Source organism: Hyalella azteca, unplaced genomic scaffold (assembly GCF_000764305.2).
Source record: "Hyalella azteca isolate HAZT.00-mixed unplaced genomic scaffold, Hazt_2.0.2 contig12860, whole genome shotgun sequence".
In the NCBI taxonomy this organism is placed as follows: Eukaryota; Metazoa; Arthropoda; class Malacostraca; order Amphipoda; family Hyalellidae; genus Hyalella; species Hyalella azteca.
The window spans coordinates 323842-347320 of NW_025942804.1; the positions used below are offsets into that span (position 1 = coordinate 323842).

The following is a 23479-nucleotide window of genomic DNA, read 5'->3' on the forward strand; positions in this document are numbered from 1 at the left end:
GACCTTCAGTACCAGCTTCAGAGTCAGCTCTCCTGAGTCGATGCTTCTCCCGTAGTACGTGACTCTGGCGGCGCGCGAATCTCTGACTCGGACGACGTTCGAACTGACAAGTGCGGCGAGCGCGCTGCGTCAACGTGTTCTGGAACTCCGTGCGTCCGCTGCAAGCGTTAAAGTTTCAGAACCCAGTTCATTTGCAACATGTTCCAATTTGTTTCTGTTACACACATGCTTCAACTACACAATAAATGCCAAAGCACCACACACATTACAATAAATTAACGGCAATCATGAAGGCAGGAGCAGGAATCGAATACGGGAATTGACCTAACAAATCGAATATGTGTGCAAACATAATCGTATACTGGGCTGTGTATCTTACTTGAATTGTAATTTGTCCTATGGTAGACGGTACTCAACAGTTGAGATCAATTTAAAAGGTTCAGGTAAAATGTCGATTACACAATGAATTTTCAGTAGAAATTCAGTATCGAATAGTACTAGTTATAAACGTATAATTTGGTATTTGCAGAAGTTCAAATGATTCCGAGTCAACACGACAATCAAGGCACGCAGACTATGAGCTCGTGACGTTGCACAAGTCTTTCATAGTATAGTAACCAAATCAGAGGCTTGAGCAAGTAAGCTTTGTCTGTAGCAGCAGAGTACATAAATGATTCAGTCCCTACTTTTTTCACAAGCCTATTATGCACCAGCGTACTGATTACCTTTAATTTGAATACTTAACATCCGTAGACTCTCCAGATGAGATGCATTGTATGACACTTTCGATATCACGACTCAGAGATTTACGGTGATCATCTCTTTGCCGCACACTTACCTGTATCTGAACCTGGACCCCATCCTGAAGAAGTTTTGCCTGCTGGAGGGGTTTTTAGTGTTGACCTTAAGACGGAAGAAGGAGTGATGCTCCACTGCACACTTCCATAAGTGCTTGCATGCCTTCTCGTTATGTAATCTGGCGGGAAAACGAAAAGTTGAGAACGGAGAGCTAGCAATTTGATATTACCAAACAACAATATTATCATGTTCTTCATTGTGAATGTCATGTTATTTTTTGGGAGGAAAATACCCGCGAGTTTTTTTACCTCTTTAGCGGCATTTACATGGAATAAGGGTTTATCGTGAGAGATTTTAGGAAAATATTTGAGGAATTTCCGACCATATTCTACTGCGAGTGTACGTCGCGTTGACTGCTTACCTAAAGACGAAGGTGAAGCCTTGCTCTCTCTGGTCATCGTCATCCTCGACCACAACGAGCGTCAACTTCTTCTTCTTGAAGTCGAGCCGAGTGATCTTAGGCCAGAAGAAGAGGCCGATCTTTTGATCGTCCTCGAACACCAGGATACCGGTAGGGGTGAGACCAAGTCGATACTCGCATGCGTCCTTGCCCTGTCCAGGGAAAATTTTAAATTAATTAACCCAATTAATACCAGGTTACGACTGATCTTAGAAGGTAGATATTTTTGCCGCTCAAAATCTAAAATTAGAGGTTTACTAAGCAACTGAGAAGGGAAGAAGCGTTTTCTCGCTTGTCTACTAAAGAAGGATATTGACAAGAGGCACGTGATAACTGGTATCGCTTCGTCGTCACCTTATTTATCAAATTGGTACATACAGAACGTAATTATCGAAAGTTGTTCCCCATGTCTGCGGGGGAACTGTTGTTCCCCCATGACTTATGAAGGCAACGAAGGAAGTTAACGAAAAATACTATACAGCTGGGCAGGTATGAATTAGAATTGATCAACAGCATAAATGTTCTCACCAGCACAATATGCATGTCCACGCCATACATCTCCAAGCCTTTGGCCTTGTTTAGGAAGTTGCTCTCAGCTTGTGCCGGTGTCAAGCCCCTGAAATTGATGACAGGCACATCAAATTAGCAAGCGCTGGATTATTCCTAACTTATGATAGACTGCCTCACTAAAAATATTTTTAATGTATGTCTTGCAATAGTTTACGGTGCATTTTACGTTCAGATACTGGGAGAATATCGCAAATAAAATTACCTATTGCGAACCACGGAGCAATGGCGGAGTAAAGATTTTTGTTCAGTAGCATCTGAGTTGTGAGTTTTGGTTTCAGTATGAAAATTAATGAACCAGATGATTGCATGCATTACAGTTCGAGCGAATGCAGTGGCTAACGCGAGTCCATGTACCAGGATTTAAAAAAAAATAATCCGTTTATTCAACATCAAAAATTGATACGAAACGACGCTAAGCATTCAAACGCTAGAAATTGTCACGTTTATACAACAGAGCAATAAAAAAAACTAGTCAGACGAACAGAAAAGCTTATCAGATACAACGAAAGACGAACCCCTACTTATTTCTGATAATAAATTGAATCGAAATGAGACATGAAAGAATAAGCAACTCACTTGAGCTCCTTGAACTTCTCGAGCGTGTGCTCCTCCATCTCCTCGGTCTGGTAAGGGTAAAAGCGGAACTCCGAAACGAAGCCTGGAGTGTGTTCCTCGGGGTCGAAGTCGCCCAATTCCGCTGTGAATAACGCACAAATTTTATCCAAGCATGGGCAGTAATTATGAGTTGGACAAATTATTCTACCTGTTCCCACTAATGGCATATGGTCAAATACAACGCAGAAAGTATTCGCGTAGATAATTTTTTAACTAACATCTTTTCCCACTAATGGCATATGGTCAAATACAAAGCAGAAAGTATTCGCGTAGATTATTTTATAACTTACATCTTTACGCTGTGGTTACAACAAAAAAATTCAACTGTATATTTTGTGCATCACACCAAAAAAAAATATTGGAAGTTGGCATATACAGAACAGCATTATTTGCACTAAAAAATATATCAGAGGTAAGATGTTGTATTGCATAGGTTGTAATGTCCAGAAACTTACATTGGAGGGTGAGGGCGAAAAGCTCGACGGCCGTCTCGTATGGACACTCGAGCTTACCGCTGAAAATGTCGTGCTTCAGTTGCAGGAAAAATTGATACCTGCAAGTAAAACCCGACGATAAAAATTAGTTTAATAGAAATCAATTTTTTTTAACTATTGCATATCAACGCTTCACTATGATTAAAATGAAATACTTCACGATACGCCTCAAATAATAAATAGAAGAATAGTTAACATGATAAGGTAAGGATGCAAGGAAGTAAAAGTAGGTATAGAAAGAAAAACTATACATTGATTAAATACATCATAGATAGGTATGTAGTAATTAGTTCGTTGCTCACCTCGTTAGCTCCTCCCGTAGGCTGTTAGGCTCGGACGAGTAAAACTTGACACGGAACTTGAAGCAGTACGGAAAGCCAACTGTGGGAGCAATCAGAGACACGGCCGTTATCCTCAACAGAAAGTGGGGCAGAATAGCAAGCCATTCGGCTATGAGAAATACTATTTTCTACAAAAATATTTGGTTAACATAATAAGAGATATTTTGGACTTTATCTATGTCAGTGACACAAAATTGAAAATTTTTAATGACTCGAAATTGAAAGCCACTGAAAAGATTTTTCACAGAGTGCAAAGTAGTGAGAGAAATTTGTTTTATGAAGACAAATAGTAGCTCCATGTGCAACAAGATAACGCAAGCTCAACAAAAAATGAAATATATGAATTTTTTATTTGACGGATGAAAAATTAAGGTGTAATAATTACGAAATAATAAATGCTAGTGAATAATAAGGCTTTATCATAATATTTATTAGAGGAACAAGTGAAAGCTAACATGCAGTACTTTTTTAATTCACATATCCAGAGAATGAATTTATGAATAAATAGAGCCATTAATATTGCGTAGAACAAAATACAGATCATCTGACTGAATGCATAGCCTTTTTTCCAGAAAAATTATATTAAATTGATTCGAGGAGAAACACATTTAATGCACACGAAACAAACCACAGTTATATAAAAAATTTACGCAAAAAATTAACTGTGAAACACGCCAAAAACCCACTTAAAATCAATGGGCTTGAAAAATAATACCTGGTAACGCAACGCAGGTTTCATGCACTGACACAACAGCTAGGATGTGACATATAGTAAAAAATTGGTAGTGTAGTTAGCTTTTACTGCAGCACACATTCCCTGTGACGTTCAAAATTGCAGCATATGAAACTATTTACAAAATGACAGCCCTGCCAGGCCAAAAGAAGTGCCACGAGCGCATCTGATTGATGCAATAATACAAGGTTCCAATGCAAATGAAGATGGTGCTGTACCACGGAAGGCTAAAGTAATCACAAACACATCAGCAGTATTATATAGCACGGTACATCCTAATGAAATTCTACCATATTCACGATTTAGTGTCAAGGATGAGTTATAATTGAAAGTAGCAACTCTGTAAATATGAAGTGTCGGGTGTTCGTGCGGAGTTCAAACCTGGTTATGACTTCCAAGAAGTGTGCAGTGGGTGCATACATGCATTAAAAAATGGAACAATTCCATTTGTGCAAAGTGGCCCTATGACTTTGTGCTAACTATGATCATTTGCTTGTGGAATACTGACACGGCGTGTTCAATTTCTCGATATCGAAGAAAATTTTTTTAATTTCATAACTGATTTTCACGAGTGTGCCCTCCCTCAAGTACGATTCTTCATTACAAAACCAACTGGAAACGGATGAGAAGAAGCCATGAAACATGGATAGAAGCAACATATGGAAGTGCAGAATTATACATACACATACGTGCAATTAACACAACGGAAAGAAGTTCACACGCAGTTTGTGCCAGAAAGTGTCGTGATTGAAACACAAGAGTCAATATTCTGGACCTTCGACATCCCGGTTGAGCAAGGGTGAAGAAGTCTCGGTGCGACAAAAGTTCCCACAAAATTGATACTTTAAATTAAATTATTCGTGCATCTTTATCCGGCAGGCAGCCCCCTCAACACGGGAAGAAAGTTGAGAATTAAGCCCTCGCGGTGAATAAACGTGAATAGAGTTGATGAATATACTTGAATTGAGTTGGTGAATAGTGTTACCCGCAACCAGCGAAAACATTCAAGCCTACCCTCATCCTCATCTTCTGGGGAGGCATGATCGTCGTCGTAGCCTGCAGCGGTGGGGACGAGCAGAGAAATATAGAAAATACATGCGGCTATAATGTATGCATCACATATAGGGACTACTGCACTGCATGCTCAAGGCATCGCATCAAGACTAGGTAGGTATTATACTGCATGCTCAAAGCAATAAGGCAGAACACGAGAGAAGTAATGATGAGAATATAAATAGCAATCACATATTAATGTAGATAAACAAACAAATCAAATTCAAGCATAGTTTCATGCATTATAAGAATCTAAAATAATCATTGAATATTTGGATTAAAAACGAAAATTATTGGCTAAAATATCAATGAAGCAAGTTCAAAAAGAGTACCTATGCGAAAAATTACGAAAAAGGATTAATGTTTTCAATAAAAAATGTCAAAACGGGATTGAGATCATAACTTTTACCATCAAGTGATACCTTGACAGTTAACAGAAAGCAAAGGAATTTTTAAGCGATTTCTGGCATCCGAAGAATTCGTGAGAAAATCCTACCTTGTTATCGTAGATAAGATTCATGCTAACAGATACATCCGTTATTTAAACTTTCCTGGAATATAAATCTAACAAGTATTTGGTTTAGCGTCGATTGAACCTATAGCCAAAAGTATCATAAACGTTAAAGGCGTGAGAAAAAAAACTCATTGAATTAGTTTTCAACAGAGGAATGCTCTATTAAAAAAAATCAATTATTTATCTTTTAGGCTTGCGATGGAGTTTCGCTCTTGTACTATGGAGCGAATTATTGCTTGCACGTGCTGCTCATTGCGCTGCAGCGGGAGAGCTTGTCTGAACTCTTTCTTCCTCATCTCATCTCCAGCGGCCAAGCTATAGCCTAAATACATAGAACTTTCTCAGCACCCGACCAGGACATTCAGGCTCCCGTACACCAAGGAACCGTACTACTCTGTTAGCATTCAGGCTCCCGTGCACTAAGGAACTGTACTACACTGTTAGCATTCAGGCTCCCGTGCACTAAGGAACTGTACTACACTGTTAGCATTCAGGCTCCCGTGCACTAAGGAACTGTACTACACTGTTAACATTCAGGCTCCCGTGCACTAAGGAACTGTACTACACTGTTAACATTCAGGCTCCCGTACACTAAGGAACTGTACTACACAGTTAGCATAACGCCACTATATAGTGAACTCTTACACTGTCTATATGAAGTGTCTTTCGTACACGATACTGAAATGCAGTGGCTATACCATGCACACATCTTCGCCACGGCACTCGTGATAATCTTTGCATGGTTGTGCTATTCAAACTCGTGATATTCTTTGCAGTTTGGCTGTGCTATTCTATTTGAGGTCTTGAGTAACAAAGATATATTCAAACGTCTAAGAACATTTTTTAAGTGGCGGTCCTACGATGAGATCAGCACAAGACACACGTGTAGAGGTCATGTGACAAACGCTAGTCGTCACAAAGCATAAAAATCTAGATTACTCTTGAGATATTCATAGAAGAATGATCGTTATTATAGCTCTTCAATCGGCAGCCAAGTCAGTCGTCACAACGATAACAAACAATGATAAAGATAATAGTCACGACGAACACGAGACGCTTTCCCAGCGTCGTTACTCTGTATGGCAGTTGTTCTATTCCGGTGCGAGTTTCCCTGAGTGACACGAGTTGATGGAAACAAGACTGTGTACCTATAGTATTTAGATTCTGGTTCGACGGTCCATTTATAATCGTAGTTTCCCTGAATGACATGAGTTGATGGAAACAAGACTGTACCATATAGTATATAAATTCGGGTTCGACGGTCCATTTATAATCGTAAATCAATAATATGCAAAACGAACAAGTTAATCGTTAAAATGTGAAAATGAAGTAAATGGAAATTGTAGTATTGAGTGAAAATGTAGCAAATAAGGCAAAAAGAAATAACAATGAATCTCGAAATCCAGACTCCATCATGCACATTCCATAATAATATAACTATCTCTTGTGCAGAGGTAATGCAACCTCGACTAATATAAAAAAAGAGATTTGAAGAATGCAATGTTTTTACGGCTTAAATATTCACGTTGTTTTGGAAGTGAATCGTTAGAGCATTATAGATATTAAACGCAAATAAAAGACGATTATAGCAGCGAGAGGAGGCATCCATCGATTACAGAACTCAGCTCTAACTAAACATGTGTTAATTCCGATAGAAGCGTCAATACAAACTCATGAAGACTCGATGGATAAACTTACTTTTGACTTGCTTCTTGATGGGTTTTGATGGATCCAACCAGTGCTGTGGATGAAGAAATGGACAGAATATTACATCAAATTTCTTGATGGAAAGACACTGATGAGTGCCAAATAATTTTTTCATGTAAGATAATAAAACATAATTAATTGGTGAGTTTGATACTCCATGCAAAAATTGTTGGATCAGATGCCAAAAAATATTCTAAAATTACATTTAACAAGCGATTGCATACGAATACATTTATGTTTGTTATGATTCAATACTTTTTATATATTTTGATATATATATATACTTTTATACGGTATACTTTAATTCAATATCTTAATTAACGATGAAAGTTTGACGACAGTTTTCAATCACTAATGATGCAATATTTACATTTAAAGTAATACTAATAATAGGAATAATTGTAAATAAGAGCATTGAAGAAGCGGACTCACCGAAACGTTATTGTGATCAGTGTACTGGAGACCAAAATAATCTTTTTCTATAATATCAAGCTCGCAGAAGACGCGCTCGCACAGCTCCTGTCCCAGCGCTTTTCTCTGTAAAGAAAACAAATCTTTCATATACAAAAGCATAGCTCAGCTTTGAGCATATAAAATAATTTGGAGTATATAGCTCCGCTTAGATAAACACAGATAAAATAAAGTCAATGTCTCAGTGAAAGAGAAAATCCAGCGAAAGGTGAACGGTTTTATTGTGCAAAATAGATTACAAGTGACAGAAAACGTCAATGAATTACTTCTTGTACCTTTCTCAGAGATCATTGCTGGAACGCTAATTTCAGTTATTTCTGTTGTTTAGTTGTTAGCATAACGCCCGAATTTCTCAAAAGGGCCAAGCAGATATATATCCTTGAAGCTCATTTACTAATCAGATTGATAAGACAATTCGTAACAATCGTCATTAAACCGCAATTAATGTTATGAATACAGTACATGACTAATGTTATGAATACATATATGAAAGTCAACACATGCAAGTCCAGCTCATAATGAAATATCATGTTTGAATTCAAAATATATGCAACCCGATCTCAAAATGCATCAACAAGTTTGAATGTCAATATATGCAACTATAACTCATAATATAATAACTTCTTTAAATATATTTTTTCCAATTCAGAACTAAAGCTAAGTAGAGACAATATAAGGGAAGGCAGGATGCTGCCTCCACCACGACACGGCACCCCGATAATTGCGCTCTCCGCCGTGCGCTGTAGCGACAGGACCTTATTATGTATATAGTGAGGCACCGCGCCGAGAGCGGAAGACATACATAGTAACAGGCAAGAAGAATAGAGGCAATTAGGTCCTTACGCGAGGAGAACCTGTGCTGTGACGACAAGAGTTTATTTAGCGTGACGTACGGCACTGACGTCACGCTTAGGTTTTAAGTGTGCGATTAATGTGACGAGTTTGCCGGTAATTTGCAGGTATTACACAAACAAGGCCGCTAATAGCTTTTGAGAAATGACGTAACTCTTAACTTCTATCATTCGCTTATCTCAGTTTCGCTTCTTTGTAATCAGAAAATGATGATCACAAGTAACCATCCATCAACCCAAGAGTTGTTATTTTTACTTTAATTTGTTGTTGGATTTGAACGAAAATCAAGAAAAATTCTCAAGAATACAGCAGGTAATTTAGCCGTCAATTAGTGGACGAATTACAGGCCATGACTTTAACCTTCTTGAACTGCATAGGTACGAATGTACCTGCACTATATGTGTGACTACAACGTTGTTAAGTAAGGCTATCTGACGAGAATTATACGAGGTAAGAACTAATTTTCTTAACACCGTTGATGTCTATACTGATCGTCTTCCTCTAGTTTCGAGTGATCGTACAGTGTTGCAATGTTTTTATGTACTACCGCAGGGCCTCAACAATCATCGCGCGACGTAACGTCAGCTCTTATATATACACACACTTTATACAGGCCGGGCTGAGCTTGCGCAAGCGAGATGTGCCTGCTTGGAATCAGGTATATACCGAGCCAGCTCAACCGCTGCGATGACACACAAAAACCTGCACCGCAGTGGCAGGTTACCAGCGCCCCAACACTAGAGTGTCTAGGAACCGCAAGATTTTCGGCGCTATGCTAAACTTCTCCCTTCTCCCTTTCTAATTTATACCCACACATTATGTTTTAGTAATAAAATGTTAGATTCAATTAGGGAGAATATATCGATAATTTGTCAAGTTATTTCAAGCATTTTTCGAAGGCTTAACATGCTATATACAGTAACTTTAAAGAAATAAAAAATATAAGAATGTTTGAACATACGATGGATCAAAATATGAGAGGAGTTTGAATTCCAAAATCATGAATCAGAGCGCATTTTGGACCTTATCTGGCAGAATCCACAGCATTTGATGAGTTTAATGTTCGCGCTGATAAGGCACTGCCCAAGAACAATATACTGAAGATAAGATAACTAGAATAGATATCATACGACATGAACAACGATCTAACGACAGCACACTGGCACAATGCGAATTCAACCAATATATAATAGTCAAAATAATTACTTCGTGATATAACGTTGAACACATAGGATGTGAAATGTCTGCTCTACATTAATCAGACTATTTTGTACTAGTAGATTATTTTGAGCTATCGGAATAGAACGCAAAAACTCGTCAGGCCGCATATACCACACGCCACCATTGGACATCTTGGTCTAAAATCACCGATGAGTCGTGAAGAATTTATAGTAAAAATTAAGCGGGTAAAATAGTGTGTAAACGAAGGACAATGCACAGATTCGTATGAAATCATAAAAAGTAACAAATTATAACCTGAGGATCAATTACGTACTCTGAGCACGTTCGGGAGTTGTGTAAAAGCCTAAAAGCTATGTATGAAGCATTGAATAGCTCGACACATGAGCTGTGTACTTACCTATACAAAATATTGAACTCAAGTCTGTCGAAATGAAGATTTTTATCCAACACTTAATCTAAAGCCCTGTAATAAATATGAAGTCCTGTCATATAAGGAATAAATTGTAGCACTGTGATGCGGAGATTTGGACCTTTTGTGTGCAGTAAAATAAAAAAATAAATACATTATAAACTCTACGCATTTTTATATAATAATCCGCCACACACACATGCATACGTTTTCAACACAACCCGATAAGTTATTAACCGACCGAAATAATTTACTGGAATTCAAGGAGGCTTCAAAATATCAATAAATTTATATTCAATTATATGTTCTGTACTATGGTAGCAACAAGCTGGCGAGAACTCCAAAAAGCTGCCACACAATTCGACTTTTAGGTCATCGGAATTTGTCGGCAGGAAGACACACAGGAAGCCCAGAAAGCAGCCTGGAATTACAGCTTGTCTCGACACCGAAGGAAATGCCGAAGAGCGAGCAAGAGGTCTCTAGCTCGCGTCGTGTCAGCATTTAATTCATTTTCTTAAGGATATATTAATTGTTTTCAACGCTACTTGTATCAAAAGACCCACCAACTTGAGTTATCTTAAGTAGATAAATGATCTTGATCCCCCAAAATTCGGTTATTCTTTGATTAAATGGTTGAAATTGGGGCCACGGGAAAATGACTAATTGCAAAAAAAAACTGCTTTCCACAAGCTGGTTGTTTCCACAAGCTTTGATCGAGATATATCGATCAAAGAACAGATGGACATGATGAGGTCAGCAGAGATTCTATGTAATATTCATACCTACATGATATACTAAAAGCACTAATGAACAATTCGACGGATGTGCAGTTGAGAAATAAGTATACAAGATGATTTTTAAAATGTCGCACTTAGTACGTCAATTGCAAATAATGATGAAAGGCGGAAGCAAGTTTACTTGTCGCCATTCTAGATTAAAGCCTAAGTAAAAAATAAAATGAAGAATATGAGGAGTTGAATGTATCTTGGTGAGCATGCCAAGTTATAATTTCATAATTTTACATGTGGTTTTGGTCGTCAGAACGAACTAGCATTCGATCCATACGTCTGCATGTACAACGGCCTCAATTATAGGAAGTGAGACTTGATCAGTTCAAGCACACGTTTCAGCGGTACCAGCACGCTAATCACACATTATCACTCGAGTACACATTGTTCTCAGGTAGTTCGTGCAGTTAATGATTTGTTCTTCTCACGTTTAACAACTGAACTTGTATATAAATTCTGATAGGTCTCAGCTAAGCGTTTTAACGAATCAAGGTCATCAACTTAAGTTTAAATATTATAATTATAAATAACTAGTGAAGTATTTATCTATATGTACAAAGGCAATAGCTGGGGCCTAAACTAGATGAAGGTAGAACTGAGGTCCCCATCCCTATAGAGCGCACACGGCGCTGCCACGAATGCCGCCTTGAAGACGTGATGGTTTCAAAGGGCCAGGCAAGCGCTGAGTCATGCCGCCTGACTCTTACGTGACCAGCAGCTCTGGAACCACACACACTACATCTGATTTTCCAGAGCAAGTCTCAATAAATACAATTTGAATATTAATACAGGGGGTTCATGTGCACACGAATATACAAAACAACACGTGCATGCAAGAAACGAACACTTTTACGGAAGATAACTACTTCCTGTCCGCTTTCTCACTACAAATCTAAAGCCACGGATATCCAAGGCATTCATACCCAAATTAAGTCATTACGCCAAAGGCACGAATATATTTCGAAGATATTTTTTTTTTATTGTGTTAATTGCGATACGATGAGTTGAATGGCAAGTGTGTTTTCCACTTTTAAAACCTCGAGAAGAGCAATGGGCGATAAAGGAGTTTTATAAGAGACTGGGGTTCCTGCACCACGACGGGAGGTCGAAGGTCGGGAAGTCAAGGGTCACTTGGCCAAGTAGGTCACAAGGAACTCTTATAGGAACGCTTATCGTGAGCTAGAGAACAACCACCGCAATCCTGCCACGATATATTTAAGGCGACGTACGTTCAATGAAATACTTGGCAGATAATATTTACAGGCGCATATGATATAAATGATGTATAAAATGGACGGCTCTGCCCCAAATATACGTTAATAAAAAGATGAACATCTGGGTGATTTTGCATGATAATGTTTATTACAATGATATAAAAATTTGATTTCTATTACCTAGAAGCATCTCATAAGCCATTTTACTTTTTTCAATGGCAATGGCTAAGACCAAAAAAATATTGTCAATATAATTTACCGATAGTCGGGATATAAATGCGCTATGTGCAAATTGTACATAGGTAAGGGCTTAGCACCGGCAGAATATATTTAGCCATGTATAGGTAGCAAATAGGTAACATTATATAGGTAGCAAATAGGTAACATTTAGAAGGCTAACAAATTGCTAACGTTCTCGTGGGTCTTACGAATACGTAAGCGGATATATAATATATTAAGCGGAACACGCAATAACTAATATCGACAGAAAGTATAAAGGATACACGTTCGCAGAACGACACCGACATTATAAGGCGATAACAAACCAATGTTGCGACACCAAAAACAACAAAGACTTTTCGAACACAAAAGCTATGCGACTGCATGGCCAGACAAAGCTGTGCCGTATCCCGACTCGTTTTGTTTACATCGAACAAGAGCTTTGTGTTAACGTTTCAACTTTGACACCACACGAGCTACAGAACAAACAAAAATAACCTCGGTTTTCTTATGGAATTTCTTTCCGATTCTACACAGAAATGGAACATAATTTTGTGTAATCACACAAATCAAGATCTATTTGAACAAACAAGAATTAACCATGCACAGTAGCATCCGATCATGAACAACGGAAGTTGGAACAGATCGGCGTAGGAGAGGAAGACTAAATTTGTTTAAAGTTATACGGTATATTTTATATATAACTTTAAATTAAATTTAAAATAACTTCCTATATTTATAACTTTATATATAACTTTTTTATATATAACTTTCTTTTATATATTTTTTATATAAAAGCAAAGCGATGAAAAACAATACGAGTGAGAAAAGAGTGATAAAGAAGTACGAAGAGCGGTCCGATAAAAAACAGAGCAGCAACGTAACGTGAGACCTTCGTTCATGCCGAGACCTCACCACCACCACCACTACCACCAGAGCTGTAAGCGATACGAGTACTTAGTGTAGAAATTTATTAAATTAAATATTGTCAATAATTACTTATGAAATATTGAATTTTCAACATGCACGACTGACCACAAATTACTTGGTATGAACAAGCCTGAACTTGATTCAAGTAAATGACGGTTATTGGGATTTGATTTATATATAGATGCATGCGCCTACGTCAAATGAAACAAATCAAGGGAAGGAAGCATAAGTAGAAGTTGGGTCCGATAAGATGGTGAAAGTTCGTAGAGACTTCAGAAAACCGCTATACTACGGCAGAGAGATAAAGCGGGGAAGACGATGAGAAAATGAGCTGAAGAGCTCTGCTTGCCCCTACGGACCAAGCAGAGCAAAGCGCTATCTAAACAGTAAGATAACTCTAGAGAAACGATTATGGTAGCTCTAGAAAAACTATGAGCAGCATGAGTTCACTCGGAAATGCGAGTGTATTTTTTGCGCATTTTCTCATTTATGGAAAAATGCACTATTCTGCTCGCCATGTCCGTCTGTCTGTCTGTCCGTCCGTGACCTCAAATTTTCGTCGACGAGAAAATGCGCTCTCTGTCACTTACTGCAGTGAGTACTGAGTTATATTTTTTAATTCGTAGCGACATATTAAGCGAGCCGCTTGTACACACACAATTGCTGTGCATGCAGGTCGGGGTGTCTGGTGACCTAACATGGTCGTGTGTGCTGATGTATCTGTCGTACAGGAGGGGAGGGGAGGCAAACCAAATGCGGTAGGATCGAGCGTACGTAGTGGCCGTTTCACCTTACTAATGCATATTGCTCGTACACATTCATAATAACTTACATGCATATATTCACACGTATACCACTTTTTAAAGTGGTATTCATGTATGCTATAAATAAATATATTGATGCACAATCTATATATATTGATCCAATAAGCAGAATCTGCTATTACATAAAAACTCTGTAATGGTAGAATTTTTAGAAAAAATCAAATTTTCGCAGGATTTTATACTTTTTGCTCCAAATAAAAAACATAATAACATTATCATAAGAAGCATTGGAGACATGTAGTATGTAAGTACCCAGTATACAATTCAGAAACATTTTAATAAAATCGTGTTACGTATGAATATTTGCATGAAGCCCCGTAAATAACTAATTAGGTATTCAGATTTCAGAACCAATCAATACAAATTTAATTATTTATTAGTATATTACTATTAATGAATTACTTTACAGGTCGCATTACAAGATGCCACGATAACTTCGCAACGGAACCCTTTCGGATAATATTTTTAAACATCAGATCCAATTGCTAGGCGAATTTATACGTTTTATGGACGGTAGAGCATTAAACAGATTGGCAGTAAGATATAATTAATAAACAAAATGACCCATATGCCACACTCTACTCCACGCGCCAAATACGGCACGCGGCTTGAGCCATTATTCACAGGTAAGGTAAATACATATGTACATATAGGTAACAAACAACTCAGATCAGGGGAGAAATGAACGTTTATTGGTAAATTTTATGACAAATAGTTGAACTTTTCAACGAATGCAAGGTGAAAGAAATAGCGCATCTGAAAGGCTGTCATCTGAACTCTACACATAAGGGTTGAAAGTTAAGTTAATATGAGTCCACAATGAGCTAATAGCCACATTTTCAAGGAGAAAGGGGCGTTCAAGTGGCGGCCAGACGCATGGCACTTTGCCCCTCGTGCCAAATGTCGGCAAAAATTCAGACGAAGTCGGCAAACTGGCTTGCCTGGCTGGCTGGCTTGCCTGGCTGGCTGGCTTGCCTGGCTGGCTGGCTGGGCCACATAAACGTCGCGGGTATGCCAGACAAACGCCCTTTGGCATTCGCATTTTAGCTGCCATGCCCTCAAAGAACGAGAAAGTTACCTACACTAAAAATAAAATACCAATTATGAACCGATTTTATCAGGACTGAAACCAAAGTAGGATTAGAAAGTCTATTTGAATTTTATTCTTATAAATTCGTCAGAGGCACTAATAAAATGTTGAAATGATCTTGAATACAAAAGTGTTTAACAAATGCTATTTGTTAATGGCGAATGTTCATACGGCCGATTAACTATAATTTCAATAACTTTTTAAATTTTAATATTACTTCATCATTGTTACCCCCGTTTAGCATTCCAGGGAAAAACCCGCTTCAATTTTCGACAGAAACGTGACGAGGAGTGAAAAGGAACATGTCGAGAAAGTTGACAAACGGTTGCCGGATTACCACCGAGAATTTGTTCAGGCTGCAAAAGTATGACAGCCACCGTCACGACAGGTCTACACTTGGTGAAATTACGTGTGAGGAGCAACAGTTGGTAAACAATGAGGTTAGTGTGGACAGGCGGGGACTCGTCGTTACCAATATTTGTAAGGGACAGAGCAGTGGAGGCGTCGGAATGTCAGGTCCGGCTGATGTCATGACCGCGCGTGGAACAATTTTGGTTGTTCTTACAGCGCGCGCTTATTACATGATGATGAGTGAAGACGATTTGATTTAACATGCGAATTTGAAAGAGTATAATATGACTCATGATTAGTTTCAACAGATGCTGCAGACTCGAAGATAATTACATCGACTAGGTATTTGTGCAAGCCGAATAATACACAAGGAATTGAGCTTTACCCATATGGTAAATGGTTATTCTACTGCAGTCGCGGCTTAGGTCCGCATTGCTGCCTGCCAGTCACGAATGCAGCGACAGTACGTCCAGCAAAGACGTACAGTCGTCCAGCAATAAACGGCGACATAGATGTAAACTTTTTGCGTGCAAGGTCGTGCTAGCGACGGACAAAAGCTCGAGACAATGAAGTGTCAAGCGATGTGACAGGACCGTGACACGAGTCAACCATGACATGCGACCACCTCCTCCAGGCATGCCATTGTACTTACACTAAGCGGTTAACACGCGGCCATGAATACGAGCTGTTAAACATTTTGGAATAGAGGTGTGAACTAGCGTATACAAACCAAGTTAAAGCTATAATGTGAATCAACAGTAACCGGCCGTCGTACACTTACTGAAAATTAAACAATGAAATCGATTCAACATATGATCAAATAGCTCACCGAAATTTTTCCTCCAAAATCATTTGCATGGAAAGATGGTGATAACTTGGCAACGGCAACTTTCGTTAACCAGATTACGGTACTCGTAATTACGTTAATCAAATCCAATATCAAAATTTACCACTAAAATGCTTGGAGAATTGTTCGGAGAATTCGATTGTTCTCAGTTTAGTTACAGAGGCGAATGATCTGATAAAGAAGGAAGAGGACAAGAAAGTGAACACCCACCAGGTCAAAAACTGGTCCAGGCGGACCGAGCCACAGAGAGCGGGCTCAGCGTATAGCAGCACTGTGCTACCTCAGCCTCCTGACGACCATGCTGCGAGATTACCATTACTCGCTTGCCACGTTTAAAAAATTTATTTGTGGTATTTTCATCCTGTGGTTCTCTGAAAGCAGCGATGCTCAAAAACTAATTAACTGCAAGATTAAAATCAGTTTTCGCATTTTAAAAATCAGTTTTTGTAAATTTTACTTTATCGAACTGTCAATTGCTCCTAACGTTAAGCTACCTATAATTATAATTTATATAATCAGTTTTAGGGGATGTAATTAGGTAAGTGCGCAAATAGGTTAGACAAATGGCGACGGTGAGTGAAATAGGTAGGTACTGGTTAGAGAAATCAATTGCGTTAGTACAGAGGTACGTTTAATTGAGCGATTGTGCTCATTAATTGCAAGAATTGATGGAGGAAACGAACAGAAACTTCAGCAACAAAGGAAGTTTTGAGAAAATGAGGGGTCGAAGCGTGCAGGTGCAAGGAGGGAATGGCTGTCATGAGCGGTCGCAGGGCAGGTACAGGTCATGGAGTTGACCCATAACCTACAGGCGCCCGTTACTGTGTGAGCCAGCTGTACGATACCTCCGATGTATGTGGCGACCAACGGTTAAAAGATTTACGCACATGTCGAATTTGTGGCACCATCAGGATGGATAAAAGCACCTATGCAACAATATTCTCTGTCATTAACACAACATATTGAGCCAGCTGTACGATACCTACAATGTATGTGGCGACCAACGGTTAAAAGATTTACGCACATGTTGAATCTGTGGCACCATCAGGATGAATGAAAGCACCTATGCAACAATATTCGCTGTCATTAATACAATAGGTATATTTCAGCGCTACATACAAGAGTGTGCGGCACAAATGCGAAATTGTTTAGCGCCATATAATGCAATATATTTCTCCACTCCACGAATGTGCGGTACCAATCCAACAATATTCAGAACCCTAAAAAAATATATTTCACCCCTTTATGAGTGTGCGAAACCAATGCACCAATATCTTGTGATTTGACACCCTTCATGTGTCTTGTTGAACTAGCAAGTAAGAACAGCCAGAGAGAAAGTGTCATGCAAGGAAGGCATCGCGAGAGGAGCGCATTATCGCGTGCTGGTGTCGAACAAACCGAGAAGTGTACAGGGAAAGCACACATCGAGAGACGCGGCAATTGCGTGTACAACACTTGGGCTTTCTCCTGGTCGAATGCACCGAGAAACTAAGAAACACAAAATAATACAAAAACATGTTGGGTTCAAAATTTTGGGAACTTTATGCTTTGGTGGGCCAACAAATGTACGAAAAACGAGGCGGTTAAATAAATAATGTTTTGTTAAATATTGCATGTTGAATGTTGAACTTACGAAGTATTCGAGAGACATTAGGGACTTAAATCCTTTACTTCTCACAAAAAATTCGGGAAGATTCATGATTTTTTCGGAAAATTTCGGAAATAATTTAAACTGAAAATGCCAGCTTTGTTTCACCAGGGTGCTTAATTGGAGAGACATACACCAATACCATAACTAGATTGCAGCCAACTTTATAGAAGAAAAACTGTCCTAGTAGAAATTAGCAAATCCCAGATTTTTCAGATTAAAGGTATCTCGTTTTTCGATTAAACATCGACAACGGCCCCCAAAAAGTCCTCTAATTTGTAGCAACTTATGCAGATAAGAAATACCTACTAAATAAACGAACAAAGTTCGAAAGAAAAAATTATGCTATTTTGGTTAGTGCTGGACGACGTTCTGTGTTCTAGCCTCGTAAATAAGATGATTGTACGCCGATTGATAGTAAAATATGGCTATATAATTTCATTAACAGTCTAGATTGTCTTGAAATTTTGATCGAATATTCATGATAATTGTAAGTGAAAGAAAGAAATAAAATATTAAAACCTCGATCATGCTCAAGTGAAGACAAAGACATGATGAAGGCAAAGCAAATGCTAGTGGAAATGATTCCACTCATTAGTAAATATTAGTGATCACGCTATTATTATTCATTAAAAAATAATCTCATAACAGCGATTATTGTAGCTCGACTCAGAATTTCGTTTTAAACTTTAACCCATACTAGGCACGCCAACTATGTATACCATAATATCAATGATTTCAATGACATTTCTATGATTATTTTATTTACGCGTCTCATGGTGACGGTCAAGGCAGTCGCACATGTCGCTCACCCCGGCACGGCGCACATGTCGCTCACCCCGGCACGGCGCACATGTCGCTCACCCCGGCACGGCGCACATGAGGCACGACGCACATGTCGCTCACCCCGGCACGGCGCATTCAAGTCACCCGAAGAAGCGCGTGCTTATGGCGGCAGAGAGACCGTCTCTTGCGTGCCGGCAAGAGCTGCGAGTCAAGCAGAAAAGATTACACATTTCCGGTGTACTCGTATTTTTGTGAGGTACTATACAAAACTGTCAGTACAATCGGCGCTCGTATTTCATATTATTCTAAGTCTGGTACAATTTATGCGAGGTACAATGTGTCTCATATTGTTCAAGTCAGGTACAATATCTTTATTTTGTATTAGTTGAGGACTTGAGGCACAATGTATTCTGTAGTGTCCGCCCCGGTTACTGTACAATTTACTTATATATGGTCTGCAGGATGGGCTGAAATGGTTTTTTGATTAAAATTATCTGGTAGAACAAGTTTTTATATAAATTATGCAAAAATGCAAATATCGCTCATGAGTATCAATGTTTGTCGGTTACCTAACTTTAAACGTAAACTGCAGGACTAGACGACGCCAAAACATAAAAAAAAGTATTTAACTAATGCAAAGGAAAAAATAACTGAGACGGTGACAGGCAATCGCTGACGGAACAACCTCGCCGGTCCTCAGCAAATTCGTCGATGAGAAAAAAATTAACGAAATCAAAAAACTTTCTCCTGTAATTAAACCCTGGAACAAGTCGAGCAAATCGAAGCAGAAAATTCTGATCTTGGCTCAAGCCACAACAAAAAAAATTCTACAACACTCGTTGCTTTTTCACTATTCTAGCACGCTAGCACGAAGATGCTCACTTTCAAGATCTTCTACAAAATTCGCTAACAACAAATTTGAAATTAGCAGACATGTACCTAACTAGTTAAGAGCGGGATTTTTGTACAGAACCGTTCACTGGAACTAGGAATTTAGGCTCTGGAAAGAAAGACTTTCCATATGTGCATCCAGGAAGTAACTTGAAGATGACGAGAAAAGGAAACAAAATATAGTAAACGTCCACAAGTCTATTTGGTCATCACAGATTCTAATAAGTACGGTATAGTGATTGTTCAACATTATTAATTGCGGAAAGTTTATATACTACATATACTACATATAATAAGTTGATTATACAATATATACATGTTGGCTGAATATCAATTCTAACTAATTTGACAAAATCTTAACAGATATCTTTCATGCTATAAAAACTTCACCTTTAAATATTTGTCAACAGCCAAATAAAGAGATGATCTTAACTCGTCACCAGTAATCAGGTGTGCTAAAATCAACACAAACTACATAAGAAACGGCCTGCACCGACTTCTCAATTCTCTTATTATGACAGAAAAGTTAAGAGTTGTGCTGGAGACCACCACTGAGTGGTGCGATACCAGACCACCACTGCTTATAGATTTTCCCACGTTCCTCCCGCGCCTCTCATAAGAGGCCAGTCATATTCGCTTCCTTCTCCCACGTTCCTCCCGCGCCTCTCATAAGAGGCCAGTTAAATTCGCTTCCTTCTCCCACGTTCCTCCCGTGCCTCTCATAAGAGGCCAGTTAAATTCGCTTCCTTCTCCCACGTTCCTCCCGTGCCTCTCATAAGAGGCCAGTTAAATTCGCTTCCTTCTCCCACGTTCCTCCCGCGCCCCTCATAAGAGGCCAGTTAAATTCGCTTCCTTCTCCCACGTTCCTCCCGTGCCTCTCATAAGAGGCCAGTCAGATTCGCTTCCCACAGTTGCGGCTTCCTGTCTATTTCGCGTCAGTGAGCGACGCATGAATATATATTCTGCTGTAAACGCTAAAATCAAGATATTTCCATGAGCATTATGTCAATTGTGTAGGTACATTATTTAAATTAGAATTCGAGTACTAAAATAATATTCATACATACATACATTACACACCCACCAGTGGAAGTTTCATTGAGACAGTTGAAAAAATATGCCTGAGGCGACAAAAAACTTTTCAAGTCAAAATTTTTTGCATATGAAATCCTAGATAGAATACAAGATAGTCAATTAATAAACAACAGGATACCACAATTTTACTTTTCAAGATAAGTAGTTACAGGCATTTTTACCGACAATTTCAGATAGATTGCTCAAGCTAGCATCGAGGGATAGGTCTACCGGCTTATCCTGTATTTTGAAAAAGACGCTGGCCATCGATTATATAGCATTTATACACGTATGATATAAACTGAACATTGGAGTACCAGAAGACGGACGGTCACGGCCAATGATCGTGAAGCAGGTCCGACCGAGCAGCCGGAGGGCGACTAACGGTGAGCTTTGGTCAACAACTTCGGCGCTGCAGAGCCGAGCGCCGTATGTGCATGTCTCGGCAACTCAATAACATCGAACTTTTATTTGTTGAACGGTTATCAAAGCCATTAGCTCGAACGGTTCACAACAGCATCGCAAAAAACGGTTCTAAAATTTACACTGCAAAAACGTTTTATATGGTACCTATGTAAAGTAGAATTGAAGATTAAAAACAAAGCGTGAACTATCTCAACTTAATAGGTTTTAGTTAGGTACCACTTTTTTACAAAATTAGGGCTAATCTTGAAATACTCGAAAATTTTGCGGCGAGTTAAATTCCTGGCCCATCGGGCCGTTCGCAATCCCGTCTCCAAACAACAAAATGATCAACATTTGTATCGTACTTACAATTATAATCATCATTATCATACCTCATCACTTCTTTCCCACTTTATCGCAACCTGGCATCGTAGCTTCTATCTGTCCCTCTGTTACATCCACCTCCCTTCCTTCCTTCGTCTATTGTAATTTTGGTTTTTTCCTTCTTCCTCACAATCACTTATAGCCTCACTCCTCAATTTCGTGTCTACACCGCACTCCCAAATTACGGCTCATGACTGCACTCCTCGAGTTCATGCCTGCACCGCACTTCTAAATTACGGCTCGGGGCCTATACTTTCAAAAAAAGTCAAGAGATCGTAAGTTCATCAGCCAATCATTGACGGCCTTTCAAGCAAAATCCACCAATCATAGACAAGAAAATAGAGCGTAAGTACTTACGTTCACTTAGCGAGTTTTGAAGGTATGGACCCAGGTCTGCACCGCACTCCCAAATTACGGCTCATGTCTGCACCGCACTCCCAAATTACGGCTCATGTCTGCACCGCACTCCCAAATTACGGCTCATGTCTGCACCGCACTCCCAAATTACGGCTGCATGTTCAGGTGCCTCGCCACGTAACCGCGACGGTCGTTTACCTCCGAAACTCAGCACGCTGGTGAGGAGCGAAGACACACCCACGTGCTCATCATAATAATGGTTACAGTGATTAAAATTAGAAGATGATGGGTAATTGCCCACATGTGATTTGTCAAAACACTTTTAGCCTAGGGGCGTTACTTTTATGTACAATACAATTCTACCGTCTATTTCAGGCTTCTCAAAACGTCATTCGACGGTTGTCAGTTCTACAGTGATCTTTTATGCTAATGGGCCTGCTAATGTTCAACTGTACCTCAACTCGGTACGATGATAACGTTGTAAAATCATTTATGCTTGTAGTCAGACACAATATAGAATTAGGGAGAGTTTACTCTCTTATGAGAATTATGTTTGACATTTGAAATGATACCGGCAGTTCGAACAGACAAATCGCTTGTCGCGTCTCGGAAGAATCAAACGACGCATGACGTTGTTGTACTTTTTATCGTGGATCCATAGGTGGAAGAAGGGAATTGCTGTTACATTATTGATATTACTGTGAAGTATGACTGATATAATCTATTCATAATATCTATAGACGGGAGTGTGACGTTTATACATGCTAGAGATTTGAAGGATGAATGAGGCGGANGAGCAATATTTCTAAGCAATTACACTTCATTTGATTCGGTCCTCCACGTCGGTCGCAGAAAACCGTCCACAAAGTTGAATAATTATACGAAAAACACGACGGGACTTCCGTTGGCGACGCCCTCCGTGCTACTGAGAACTTCAAGCAGCGTGACGAAGTTATACGATGCAATGAAATCTTGACGAGAAGCCACGAATTCAAGACCGGGAAAAATTCCGCTTCATTGGATACAAATGTGAGCGACGTAATGACCCATGAGTGACATGACGCCTGTCATTGATCCGCATGAGGAGGTTGGCCAATAGTCCCTGGTAACGAAAGTCAAATAGATGAGTCGTGCGCCTGTTTTGAGTCGAATAATGAATGTCAGAACCGATGTAACTTTATTATGCTTGAAGTTCGAAAAAACACACTTGGACACATAAACTTTAATTGTACCTTAGACCTTAGTTAGTATGTATACTCTATACAACGATATTCACTTGCGTCTTGATCGGATTAGAACAAATTGCAGGATAACCGCGGTAGTCAACATCCACGAAATCCATACAGATTTTGGGAAAATCGTGGCTCTGAAGTCTATCGTTTCGGAATCCACGTTACCAACAGTCCTCATAACGGATTAACGTCAACTTCCAGGAGAAGCAACTTAGCGACCATTGAATTTCTCTACTGAAA

At 39.2% G+C, this 23479-nt stretch overlaps 1 protein-coding gene across 4 annotated transcripts in view; it reads right to left on the reverse strand.

Moving 5' to 3' along the window:
* LOC108671543 (band 4.1-like protein 5) overlaps positions 1 to 23479 on the reverse strand; it is a 43616-nt gene that overhangs the window by 13591 nt on the left and 6546 nt on the right. For all 4 annotated transcript variants that reach the window (XM_018159099.2, XM_018159100.2, XM_047883428.1 and 1 more), the window contains exons 2-10: positions 7718 to 7822; positions 7277 to 7319; positions 3240 to 3318; positions 2899 to 2996; positions 2405 to 2525; positions 1787 to 1874; positions 1220 to 1410; positions 839 to 976; positions 4 to 158 (exon numbers count right to left, since the gene is read on the reverse strand). In XM_018159099.2, the coding sequence (XP_018014588.1) occupies positions 4 to 158; positions 839 to 976; positions 1220 to 1410; positions 1787 to 1874; positions 2405 to 2525; positions 2899 to 2996; positions 3240 to 3318; positions 7277 to 7319; positions 7718 to 7822 (1018 nt within the window). The remainder of the gene's footprint in view (positions 1 to 3; positions 159 to 838; positions 977 to 1219; positions 1411 to 1786; positions 1875 to 2404; positions 2526 to 2898; positions 2997 to 3239; positions 3319 to 7276; positions 7320 to 7717; positions 7823 to 23479) is intronic.